The following is a 13,511-nucleotide window of genomic DNA, read 5'->3' on the forward strand; positions in this document are numbered from 1 at the left end:
ATGATTAATAAGAAAGTATTATACAATATATAATAATAATAAAAATAATAGAATGATTAATAATTCTGTGTATGTCGACAGAGCACACATATTATTTTTATTTTATTTTCAGTTGCTGACTGAGAAGTTGAGACCCTTTTGAAGGGAAGGCATATGCTCTCTCTTGGAACTGAAAGACAGAGATTCTTGATGTGATTCTGTGTAAATAACTTAGATGGCTATATACTTATCTATGAAATAGTGAGTATACGATAAATGCACAGACATGGAAAAGGACTGTTTCAATGTCATGTATATATATAAATAATAACATACCTCTTTCAGAGGCTGAGGAAAAGAATACCCAGGAAAGAATATACACTTTGCTTTTCTGTAGAAATACCACAGTAGAGAAAAACAACCAAGCGCCGTCAGTAAAACCACTATCATGGATACAATAAGAACAATAATAGTAATCCAGTATGGAGGTGACTCTATAGGAAAGAAAGAAAGACGTCATTTCTCTTGAGAATTCAATTTTTGCAATTTCACAGTCATTAGCAAATATCTTCTGACACCAGTGCCAGACTCCTATCTCTTAAGAAGAACTTGTAAGGAAACAGGACAGCTGGCTCAAGGGTAAAAGATTAAGATATCTGCTTTTCTCACCAGCATCTTTTTAAAGGAAATTTTTTATTTAATTAATTCATTTAGAATATTTTTCCATGGTTATGTGTGATTCATGTTCTTTCCATCCCCTCCTCCCACCTCCCCACCTCCAGCCAACACTGGGTTTTAAATGTATCATTGATCAAGACCCATTTCCTTATTTTTAATAATTGCATCAGGGTGATCCTTTAGAGCCTATATCCCCAGTCATATCTCCTGTAATCAAGCAGTTGTTTTTCTTCTGTGTTTCTACTCCCACAGTTCTTCCTCTGGAGGTGGATAGAATTCTTTCCCCTAAATTCCTCTGGATTATCCTGGATCATTGCATTGCTCTCACTAGCATTTTTAAAGACTGATTTCCAATATATCTTTGATATCTGAAGAATAAGAATGGTTCTCTCCACTTATAATGTAACAGTGAAGCAATTACACTTGGAATTAACAGATTCTGATTGAAAGTGTCAACTCTGTTAGTACTAGAAGATTCCACTCAGTTCAATAAACATTTATTAAAGGCTTACTAGGTATCAGGAACTGTGCAAAGCACAGGAGTTATACTTAGGAAAAAGACAATCCCTTCCCTCAAGGAATCTGCAATCTAATGGGGGAAGACTATACATAAAAAAAGAAGTTAAAGCCCAGAAGGAGGAGGGGTGGGGCACAGGATATCAGAAGTAGGGGCATGTTGTAGATGAAGTCAAAGGAAAGCAGAAGTGCAGATAGATAACGGAAAGGTGGGTGCCAGTTCTAACTTGCTTTGGGAAGAATTTAGTGTGTCAATACTCTAGCCCTCCAATAAGGAGAGGATCAGCATATCATGAATGGGTAGGTCAAGAGATGATATTGCTCTGGAGTAGAAATCAAGCAGAGTGGCTGCTGCTGCTGCTGCAACGTCTTTTAATTGGCTTTAGCTGGGTGGACCAATGACTTAGGAAAGACTGAGCTCTCAGTTTCTTCCCTGGTGGTTTTCAGATAAGAAAAATTCCTGTGAGTTGTCAGATGGAGGAAGGAAGCTGGCCACCTTCTACTCTGCTTTCTCTTCATATATTCCTGATTATTAGAATTTTCATTGGCATCTAGAGCTGGTAAGAGAGTAGTAGCAGCTGTCTACAGAAGAAAGGAGGGATGCTGTAGAACTATTCTTTTTGCTATATCTTCTCAGTAAAGGCCCTTTCTTTTTATTTATTTATTTATTTTGGAGTCAATACTGTGTATTGGCTCCAAGGCAGAAGAGTGGTCAGGGCTAGGCCATGGGGGTCAAGTGACTTGTCCAGGGTCACCCAGCTGGGAAGTGTCTGAGGCCAGATTTGAACCTAGGACCTCCCATCTCTAGGCTGGCTCTCAATCCACTGAGCTACCCAGCTGCCCCCCTAAAGGCCCTTTCCTAAGAGCTAATAGTACTTATGGAAGATTGATAATGGGGTGGACACCAAATGAGAGCTCATGAACTGCAGAACTTGAAATCCAATAGACCTTTTAGGGGAGCAAAAGTCATTGCTTTTTGAGGACCCAAACTGTCTGCAAGTGCAAGTTGGCAGAATGAGCCTAGAGGAGGGGAGGGTGGAGAGTGCTAAAAGGGGGAATCTAAAGTTGGCTTTTCCTGTGGTGGTCTGCCAGTCTGAGTGATTTCAAATCTTTCAGGCCACTCAAAAGTTCAGACCTTGGTACAAGTGGCAGCGGTTTAGTCACTTTGGAGACTCAAAGGTGTGTTTTATTCTTCAATTTCATGTGGCAAATCTATTCTAAATTATACAAGTGTGTGTGTTTGTTTGTTTTGTTTTTAGCCACAGGAAGATGATTAGGGCATAAGAATCTCAATGGAAAATAAGACCAAAGCCATAGTTCCAAATTATCCTGGAGAAAAAATATGAACCAATTTATAATAAATAGATGAAATAATATATGTGAATAATTTTGCATTTTAAAACCTGAGTCAAAGTAGGGGTTAGGTCCCTTTGCCTTTATCTAGAATTATCTATAGCTAGGGCATTAGTCTGTTATATTCAGAGGAGATGGTACCTTACCAATCTCCTATCTTATACATGTGAAGAAGACTACTTATGGGACCTCATTTATTTTATAGGTGGGGTATACTTTTGCATTATATTATTTACAATGTATTTACTTTAATTTTGGGGAAAAGAGGAATCCAGGAAAAAAAAAAACATCTTCAGAGAAGTGGGCCATGAGTTTCTGCCATCTGAAAAGAAGGGAGGTGAAAGAAGGGAGGGTCGGAAAAAACAAAGGGGCCAGGAATGGGTTTATTCATTACTTATCATTCTATGCAATATTAGTCATTTTCTTCTTGATTATTCATAGTCATATATAGCCTGCATTTCTCACCTGAGTGTCTTTGTTCTTGCTGTTTCCTATGCCCAGAATTTCCTACTGCTCCCATCAGTCCTTGCCCTCTTTTTCTCTCCTCAGCTTCCCTTACTCTCCCTATCTTTATGACAATCTTTGCCCACTGAAATTCTATCTTTTTTCTTTTTTAAACTCTTCCATTTTGGAGTCAATACTGTGTATTGGCTCCAAGGCAGAAGAGTGATAAGGGCTAGGCAATGGGGGTCAAGTGACTTGCTCAGGGTCACCCAGCTGGGAAGTGTCTGAGGCCAGATTTGAACCTAGGACTTCCCGTCTCTAGGCCTGGCTCTCAATCCACTGAGCCACCCAGCTGCCCCCTGAAATTCTATCTATCTTGAAAGGCTAACTTAAATGCAATCTTTCCTCATATCAAGTTTTGATGAGCTGGAAATGGTTAGCTGGCTGGTTCAAGATGACAGCGTTTATTTTGAATATACTGAATTATTTATATTATATTAAGACTCAGATTCAACCCTCAACCTCTGCCCTCATTCCTTTGTTCCTAAGAATTTCAAGGAATGCCCCACCAAACAATTCCTTCCATGGTACAATAAATAAGGTGAGATTAGAGGATCTGCTTGCTTGATAATACTAACCAGCTTGGGCAGAGTATATCTATTAACTTTTGAATCTCCCATTGAAGAGTGTTAGAGGAGGATACCTCTGTGTGAAACTTGGATTCTCCTCCTAGACACTGGGGACATGGGATGAAGGATGGGTCTGTCATGCAGGGGATGGGGGGGGGGGGTTGAGAGTTTTGATGGACCATTTATCCATCGGCTATTCACCAATTCGAGATGTTCTAGATGCTTATGGGAGGGGCAAAGGATGAGCTCTCAAATTGTACATAAGGACCTATGCAGTCTACTGACAACCTACTGTCTTCTGCCACAGTCTCTTCCCCTACTCCACCAAGTTTGGGCCCACCAAGACCACCTTCTTGACTGTAGCTATCTACTTAGCCAGTCCAGGCCCTTGGGAAGTAGAGACACAAGCCAAGGAGAAGTCTAAAGCCCCAGATATCACCACTATGTATTATAGTATTTATGTATTTAACTATTTGTGCATAAAACTGTGCTGCTGCTTTTATTAGGTTCCTATGGGTTTTTAAATATTGTGGCCAGGGGAACTGCATCCCCTAGCTTGCTCCAGGAGCCCCTCCTTCCTACTTCCTGTTGTGGGATAGTCTTGAATGGACCAATCCTGTGCTAGGGAGGGACCATGCTCCCTACTTCCTGGCATGGGATTGGTTATGAATTGGACCAATCCTGTGCTAGGAATGGGCCATGTACCCTACTTCTGGGTTCAGGATTGGTCTATATAAGGACCAATCCCATGCCTAGTAGGGAACTTTGAATCTGAGACGATTCAGAGTGGAGGGAGGCGGGTAGTTAATTTCAGCTAGGGAACTCTGGTGAGTTTTTTCTTTTAATAAAGTTTTAAAAAGATCAAAGTCAGACAGTTTTCTTTCACCTCTTTCATTTCCTTTTTTACCCACATTCTTCTTATGAGCTCTGTGGTTTTTATTGCTTAGTGATTTTAGGGATGTATATATTGAATTACAGAACTGACATTTTGAATTGTGTTGCGTGTTCAATTGTTCACATGGGATTTGAATATTGACATTGTGTTAATTATGCTAAACAATTTCTTACGCCCCACTGACATTTGTGGCAATTAGTGATGCTGGCTACCCAGATCAGGGGAGGCAAAGGATCTGGGAATGGATTGCAGTGGGAAGGAACTTGGGTCAGGCCACAGAGAAGGTCAGGTTACTAAACAACTGGCCATATGAAAAATGACTTGAAGGAACTAGTAGTGTGCAAAATTAGAAGATTTGAAGGAGGTGTGATAGCTATTTGATCAAATGTACTCAATATCGTTTCAGTGAGCAGATGAAGTCCAATGGGTAGAAATCACAGGCCTTAGCTGATGTAAATAAATATCAGTCTAAGAATTGAGAGAGGTCCAAAAATGAATGGACCACCCTGAAAAGAAATGAACGTCCATTCTGTGGATGTATTCAAGAAGAAACTAGCTAACAACACGCTGGGGATATTGTAGAGCTCTATATTAGGCAGAAGGATGGACCATGTCTGAGACTGTATGATTCTGTAAAGAGTTGAGTAAACCAATAGAAACTCTCAAAGATGGCAAAATTATAGAATTAATATTTTAGGAGTTATGTTGAAAGTGAATTTTTTGAAGAACACGATTGTTTCCATTTTGACCCATATTCACCATTTTGTTGTATATTACACCTAAATGAACCGCAAGATAATATTCTGCAGTTGCTTTCTTTCAGTCTCTTCTCTACTCTCTAACCAATACAAAAAGACTTAATTGCTAAAAAAGGAGGATTTCACCTTCCATCATCTAGCAGTTCCCTTTGATTTACTGACAAATACATATTTTTTTATCTATCTTCTATAGCTAATGATATACATTTTCTTGAGCAAGCATGCTTTATTTCCTTTACGGTACCAGCTGCAATGAGCAACCGTCTTTTTTTCTTTCTTTCATGTAATGTATAAATATCCCTAGCTGATCTACAGATCACACATTCCCTATCAGAAGCTGTTGAAGCGTGTTACTCTGAATGTATTAAAACCAGTACTGTGATCTGTGCTGGCTTAATTGGCATTAGCTAGTTGAATTGATGAGAAAATTCAAATAATACTTACCATTGTCAGTAGTTTGGACACAGATTGGCTGACTCCATTCTCCACTTTTGTTCTTACTAGTTATAAACCCTTGAGCTTGAATACAATAAACCGTCCATGGATCCAGATCAGTAAGGACTTCAGAGTCATAGGGAGCATTTTTTTCAAACTGAAATTAAAGAGGAATAGAAGGAAGAACAACTTAAATGTGCAATAACCAGTTATAACACTCAAGATTTGAGTGGGGAAGTATTAAAATAACTGTATCCCACTTCTCTCTAGGAAGACTTTGTTTAACTTCTAATTACTATAATCTTAGAATTAATAAAGAAGATAGGAAAGTTGAATTTAGTCTGAAAAGCATCCTTGATTTTGAGAGAGTAGATTAAAAAAATGTGTCCCTGGACAAGTCACTTAACCCCATTTGCCGAGCAAGGCCCTTTTGTCTTTAGAGTTGCTACTAAGGCAGAAAGTAAGAGTTAAAAAAAATTAATAGATTCAGAGAAAAGATAGGTATGATTTCATGGCATGATCATATTTTCAGAGTTTTTTTATATTTTTTCATTCTTTTGAACAATTGGTTCATATACTTAAAAACAACCCTTACTTTGTCTTTTTTTTTTTAAATAACCCTCACCTTCCACCTTAGAATCATACTATTTATTGGTTTTAAGGTAGAAGAATGATAAGGGCTAGGCAATGGGGGTTAAGTGACTTGCCCAGGAACACACAACTAGGAAGTGAATGAGGTGATATTTGAACCCAGGACCTCCCATCTCTGGGCCTGGCTTTCAGTCTACTGAGCTACCCAGCTACCCAGCTACCCAGCTACCTCCTACTTTCTGTCTTGAAATTAATACTATATATTGGTTCCAAGGCAGAAGAAAAGTAAGAGCTAGGTAATGGGGGCTAAGTGACTTGTCTAGAGCCATACAACTAAGAAGTATCAGAGACAAGATTTGAACCCAGGACCTCATGTCTCCTGGTGTGGCTCTCGATTCATTGAACCACCTAGCTATTCCCAGTTCATATGCTCTTAATTTCTTATCTAGCGAGGATTGGTATTATATATTCCTATTAAGTGAGAGGCAATGTAATATAACTAAAAGATTGCTGTGTAAGGATAATTTAGGGTTGTGACCTAATCTAAGTTTGATTTTTGGTCACCAGGGGATATCCCAAATAAAATACCCAAGTTTGGAAATCTATGGTGGCTTAATCAATATAGAGGGAAGAGAGCAAGGAGAAGAGAGAGGGAAAGGGTATAGGATTTCACCTGCCTGGCCTGTGCCAGGGGAAGTTCAAAGTCCTCTGCCACAAGGTTTCTGAAGATTAGAGGCTTCTAAGTGGATAGTGTTTGAAAGGTAAAGGAGGAAAAATCAGCCTAAACTCCAAGAGAGCTCAGAGAAGATGCCACACCTGAACTAGGTTACTAGGCGTCCTCCAGTATGGTATCAAGGGAAACTCACCACTAAACCAGACAATAGCTGTTGCCACACCAAGATGCCAAAAGGCTTAGCACATTGCACCAGCCACCTCTCTGCTCCAAAAGAGGCCCAAGAGAGGAAGTGATGAGAAATATATAGATGGTTTTATATCATTTTTCTGCATCTCACCTGTACCAATGGTAGCTTAAGCTTGACTTAGGACAGCCCAGGAGTTTGTCAGCTGTTTCTGATTTGTCATTTGCTAGCACATGTCTATCATAGGCCATCCTCCTAGATACTTAATCCTTAAGTATGGGTGTAGACATTCCTGATTTTGTTAGACTAAGTAGGGGGGGAGTAATCTAAAGTTCACAGTTGGCCTACTGGTGCTGAACTTGGAGTCACAGGAATTGAGTTCAAATGCTTGTTCTCTCACTGACTGCCTATACAACTGTGTGGACAAGTCAATTTCTTAGGACCTCAACTTCCTAATCTGTAATGAGTTGGACTAAATGACCTTTCCATTTTCAGATTCATGACTCAACTCTTTCTTCACATATACAAACACATACATACATACACATATCTACATAAATACATATATCTGATATTAAATTTTTTATGCACAGTTTTAATTAGAATATAATGGCAGAATGATATAACATAACTTTTAAATATAAAATGAAGTCAACTCAAAAAGTTATTTGCTGCAGTGAGTTTGTGGGGAAAATTTCATATTCTATATCTATATCATTATAGATATAAAGTATAATGGTTCAACTTTTTAGTGCTTGATGGGGAGGAATTATGATAAAAAGGTCAATATGAAATAGTTTAATTAGAGGAGCAATACCTAACATTTGAAATGCATCCATGCTCTTTTGTATAATCACATTAGAGTCAAGTATATTTATTTTCACATCTGTTATAACTGCTATTGCAAAGGAGAAATACTATTGTCTTATTTTTCCAAGAGATATACACAGAGCAATTTTTTCTCCAGGGAACTTGTGCAAACCATTATAAGATCTAGATTCTTCACATAATATATAAAACAGGAGAAGCCTCTTCAGGTATGTTGTTAATTAATTAATGTACTTTTTGAAGTCTGGAATGCTGGCACTTTCCAATTAGGCAACAGTTCTTCATTCCTGTAATCTGGCTCAGAGCTGCTGCATGGTGGGGTCTAAAGCAGCAGGCATGATTTCTTTTTAGGTTTCTTCTTTTCCACTGGTGTTTTTCTATTTATTTGTCTGACCAGGTCATAAAATATCTCATTAACATTGATCTTTGACTTTGCAGAAGACTCTAAAAAGGCACAGTTACACCACTGTCTTGCTAAATTCTGACCCTGTTCTTTGCCAATTACTCATTCATCTTCCAGGTCACATTTATTGCCAACCAAAATCATTGGAGCATCTTTGGTATCTTTAACCCGTAAAATCTGTTCCCTCAAGTCCTGTAAGTCATTAAACGTGGACTGAGCTGTAATAGAATATACTAGTGCAAACCCTTTCCATTTTCAGATTCATGACTCAAATCTTCCTTCACACATACAAACACATACCTACATCTACATATCTACATAAATACATATGTCTAATATTAAATTTTTATTGATGGAAACAAGTCTACCGTTTTCTTTTATTTGCATTGACTTTATTTATGCAGACATATTTTAATTTGGAGCATTTATTATTTATTTTATTATACGTATATGTCTTTCTTAACTACAAATTCTCTCCTTCCTCACAGACATACAAAGCACTTGATCTCAAGTCCTTCCCAAACTGATAATTGGTCAAAGGATATGAACAGGCAGTTTTCAGACAAAGTAGTCAAAGTTATCTAGAATTACATGAAAAAATGTTCTAAATAATTATTGACTATAGAAATGCAAATGGAAAATTCTGGGGTACTATTTTACACATATCGGATTGGTTACTATAGCATTAAAGGAAAATGACAAATGCTAGAGGGGATGTGGGAAAATAGATACACTAATTCCATGTCATGGGAATTGTGAACTGATTCAACAATTCTAGAGAATACCCAAAAGGCTACAAAAAAGTCCATAATCTTTGATCCAGCACTACCCATTATTAGGTCTACATCCCAAAGAGATAAAAAAGGAAAAGGAAAAAGGACCTATCTGTACAAAAATTCTTATAGTAGCTCTTTTAGTGGTGACAAAGAAATAAAAATTGATGGGATATCCAGCAATTAAGGAATGCTTGAACAAATTATGCTGTATGATTGTAATGGCATACTATTGTGTTATAAGAAATGATAAACAGGATACCCTTGGAAAAACCTGGAAAGAGATATGGGAACTGATACAAAGTGAAGTGAGCAGAACAAGAAAAACATTATACATAGAAATAGCAATATTGTACAATGATTAAATGTAAATTATCTAGCTTTTTGGAGCAATACACTGACCCAAGACAATTTCAAAAGATTTATGATCTAAAAATGCTATTCATCTCCATAGAAATAACTGGAGTCTGAATGTAGATTAAAGATTATTTTTAAAAACTTTATTTTTCTTGTGTTTCCTTTTATAATATAATTAATATGGAGAAGGACAGGGTCTAATAAAATAGAAAATTTCCAAGAATTCCTGAAGAAGTGACCTAAACAGAAAAAGCAAAACAAAAAACAAACAAACCAAAAACAAACCACAAAACAAAAAACCAGACCTGAACAGAAAATTTGATTTCTAAATGCAAAATTCAAGGGAAGAATAAAAAGTTAAGTAAGAAAGAAAAAAAATTTAAGGAACTCAATAAGGTCAAATTGTTTCTATTCCTACATGGAAGGATAGTATTTGTAACTCTTGAAATTTTTATTATTATTATAGTATTTAGAAGAAGTATACATGGACAGAGGGTATGATAGTAAGACTATTTAGGATGATATGCAAAAACAAAATCAAGGGGTGAATAAGAGGATTGCACTGAGAGAAATGGAAAGAGAGAGGGAAAATGGGGTAAATCACATTACATAAAGAGGCACAGAGGGGAAATTACAGTAGAGAGGAGGAGGGTGGTGACATATAATACTTATACCTTACTCTCATCAGAATTGGCTCAGAAAAGGAATATCAGAGACTCACTGGGGTAAAGAAGCCTACCTTATGCTATAGAGAAGTAGAAGGGGAATAAGAAAGGTGGTGGTGGGGAGGGGAATAATATAAGGGAGAAAGAAGTTGGGAGGATGATTAAAAGACCTTATATAGAAGTAGGATGTGAATAAAGAGTGATGGTGGGAAGGGGAGTAATATAATGGAGGGGGAATGGGAGGAGTGATTAAAAGCAAAAATGTATGGAGGGACAGTGAAAGGAGAAAGTGCAGGATCAAAAGGGGAAAGCAAGATAGAGTGGAATGCACAGATGGTAATTATAACTGTGAATGTAAATGGGATGAACACAATCATAAAACAGAAGTGGATAGCAATGGATTAAAAACCAGAATCTTAATATATGTTGTTTACAAGAAACACATTTGAAGACACACACAGAGTAAAGGTAAGGGGATGGAGTAGAATCTATTGGTCTTCAACAGAGATAAAAAAGCAGAAGTAGAGGTCATGGTCTCAGACAAAGCTATAGCACAAATAGATCTTGTTAAGAGACAAGGAAGGTAATTACATCTTGATAAAAGGTAATATAGACAATGATGTAATATCAGTACTTAATGCACCAAATGGTACAGTCTCCAGATTTTTAAAGGAGAAACTAAAGGAACTTAAGGAGGGAATAGACAGTAAAGCTATACTAGTGGGGGACCTCAATCTTCCCCTATGAGAACTACATAAATCTAACCAAAAATAATCAAGAAAGTAAAGGAAGTGAATGAAATTGTAGAAAAGTTAGGTTTAATAGGTATCTGGAGAAAATTGAATGGCGATAAAAAGGAATATACTTGTTTTTTGCAGCACATGGTATGTGCACAAAAACTGACCATGTACTAGAGCAGTGATGATACACATATGGCATGGGTGTCAAAGATGGCATGCAGAATACTTTCTGTGGGCATGTGGTTACCCTTGCCCCCAAAGAATTAATTACTAGGAAGGTAGAGGGACTCGGGCAGAGCTGCTCCCTTCCCTCTCTCCATTGTGCCTGATGACATTTTCTTTACATACTTCTACCCAGCAGCCCAATGGGAAAGCACAGGGCGTAAGGTGAGTGGCTCATAGGTGGCAGAGCTAGAGGGGAGTGAAGTGCTTGGGCTACTCCCCTTCCTCCCCACTCGCTGAGGACATTCCTAACTTCACCTGTCCATCCACCCAGTAGCCAATGGGAGCAATTATTCCCTCCCCTGTGTGGGTAAGGGGGTGGTGGTGGTGGGTCAGGAAATACCCAGCACTTGTGTGAACTTTAAATTACTCCACCCTACTTAGACCTTACTTCATGGGAAGATAAAATTGTAATCTCCTGATTGAACAATGAAGGTACTTAGCTCTTTCCTTATAGTGAAGCTAGAACTTTAAGCTAAGTCTATTTTTAGATCTCAATACAAAAAGGTGTTAAGTAACTATAAAGGTTAAATTAATCACAAAAAGGTCAAGTATCTTAATACAAAAAGGCATTAAGTAACTGTAAAGGTTAAATTAATCACAAAAAGGTCAAGTAACTAACAAAAGGTGAACTACAAAGAAGTGTTAAGTAACTCTAAAGATATAATCTAATCAAAGAAGATGAGAACTAAAGAATGGGCATTTAGAGAAGGGGACACAAGGGTGAAAGATCTATATATTTGGCTCACTTCCTCTCTCTGGTACCTTTGGCGGTGGAGAAGTGGCTGACAGCAGCATACTGGGCCTTTTGGCATCTTGATGTGGCTATAGCTATTGTCTGGTTTGGTAGTGAGTTTCTGGCTGAAGTTTCTCTTCTTTACTTTCCAACTTTATCCTCTTAGAAGTCTCTCATCTTCTTCAGAGACCTAGAGGTAGAGATTTTAAACTCCCCCTGGCACAGGCCAGGCAGGAGAAATCCTATATCCTCTTCCCTCCTTCTCCTTAAATTCCTTCCCTCTATATTAATTAAAATTACCATAAATTTCCAGACTGACTTGGGTATTTTATTTAGGATTTTCCCCCTGGCAACCAATTAATTTGAATTTGTCAAAATCCTAAAATTATCTTCACACTTGGTGGGGAGAAGGGGAAAAACACTTGTTGTTTGGGGGAGGGCAGGCATGGCACTTGGTATGGGTGGTGGGGAGGCAGTGGAATCTGGCATGCCATCTCTAAAAGGTTCAGTACCACTGTGCTAGGGCATAAAAACATCACAACCAAATGCAGAAAAACAGAAATAATAATTGCAACCTTTCAAATAATAATGCAATGAAAATTATAGTTAGTAAAGGTTTATGGAAAGGCAAATTAAAAATTCATTGGAAACTAGATAATCTAAGTCTTAAAAATGGGTGGGTCAAAGACCAAATTATAAAAACAATCAATGATTTGATTAAAGAGAATGACAATGAGGAGACAGCATATCAAAATTTATGGCATACTGCCAAAGCTGGACTTAGGGGGAAATTTATATCCTGAATGCTTATATCAATGAAACAGAGAAAAAGCAGATCAATGAATTGGGCATGCAACTAAAAAACTTGAAAAAATTTTAAATCCCCAACTAAGGACTAAGTTGGAAATCCTAAAAATCAAAATAGAAATTAATAAAATGGAAGACCAAAGAACTATTGAACTAATAAATAATATTAGGAGTAGGTTCTATAAAAAATAGAACACTGGTTAATTTGATTTTTAAAAAGGAAAGAAGAGAATCAAATCACCAGTATTAATAATGAAAAGGTTAAATTCACCTCCAGTAAAGAGGAAATGAAAGCAATCATTAGGAGCTATTTAGCCCACTTATACAATAATAAATCTGACAATCTAGGTGAAATGGATGAATATTTACAAAAATACAAATTGCGAAGGTGGAGTCAAGATGGCGACTTAGGAGTGAGTACCTAAAGCTCAAACCTCTTTGATAATCATTCCAAACCAATATTTATATTGTGTTTCAAATAAAACAGAAATCCAAACCCAAAAAGAAGTCACCATAGGTTGCCTACAAGAAATGCATTTAAGGCAGGTAGATACACACAGGATAAAGATAAGAAGCTGAAATAGAATCTCTTGGGATGCAACTGAGGCAAAAAAGACAAGAGTGGCAATCATGATCTCAGACAAAGCTAAAGTAAAAATAGATTTGATTAAAAGAGATAAGGAAGGTAATTATATCTTGATAAAAACAGTATAAATAGTGAAGAAATATCAATACTCAGTATATATGCACCAAAATATATAGTATTCTTATTTCTAAAGTAGTTTAAGGAGGAAATAGATGGTAAAACTACACTAGTGGGGGATCTTAACCTTCTTCCATCA

General features: G+C 37.3%; 1 protein-coding gene across 1 annotated transcript in view; it reads right to left on the bottom strand.

The window, feature by feature from the left end:
• The window catches only part of IL10RB (interleukin 10 receptor subunit beta), a 64,816-nt gene that overhangs the window by 5,113 nt on the left and 46,192 nt on the right, over nucleotides 1-13,511 (bottom strand). The window contains exons 5-6 of the mRNA XM_007493270.3: nucleotides 5,697-5,844; nucleotides 316-473 (exon numbers count right to left, since the gene is read on the bottom strand). Coding sequence (XP_007493332.2) covers nucleotides 316-473; nucleotides 5,697-5,844 — 306 coding nt within the window. The remainder of the gene's footprint in view (nucleotides 1-315; nucleotides 474-5,696; nucleotides 5,845-13,511) is intronic.

The sequence above is a fragment of the Monodelphis domestica genome, chromosome 4 (assembly GCF_027887165.1).
Source record: "Monodelphis domestica isolate mMonDom1 chromosome 4, mMonDom1.pri, whole genome shotgun sequence".
In the NCBI taxonomy this organism is placed as follows: domain Eukaryota; kingdom Metazoa; phylum Chordata; class Mammalia; order Didelphimorphia; family Didelphidae; genus Monodelphis; species Monodelphis domestica.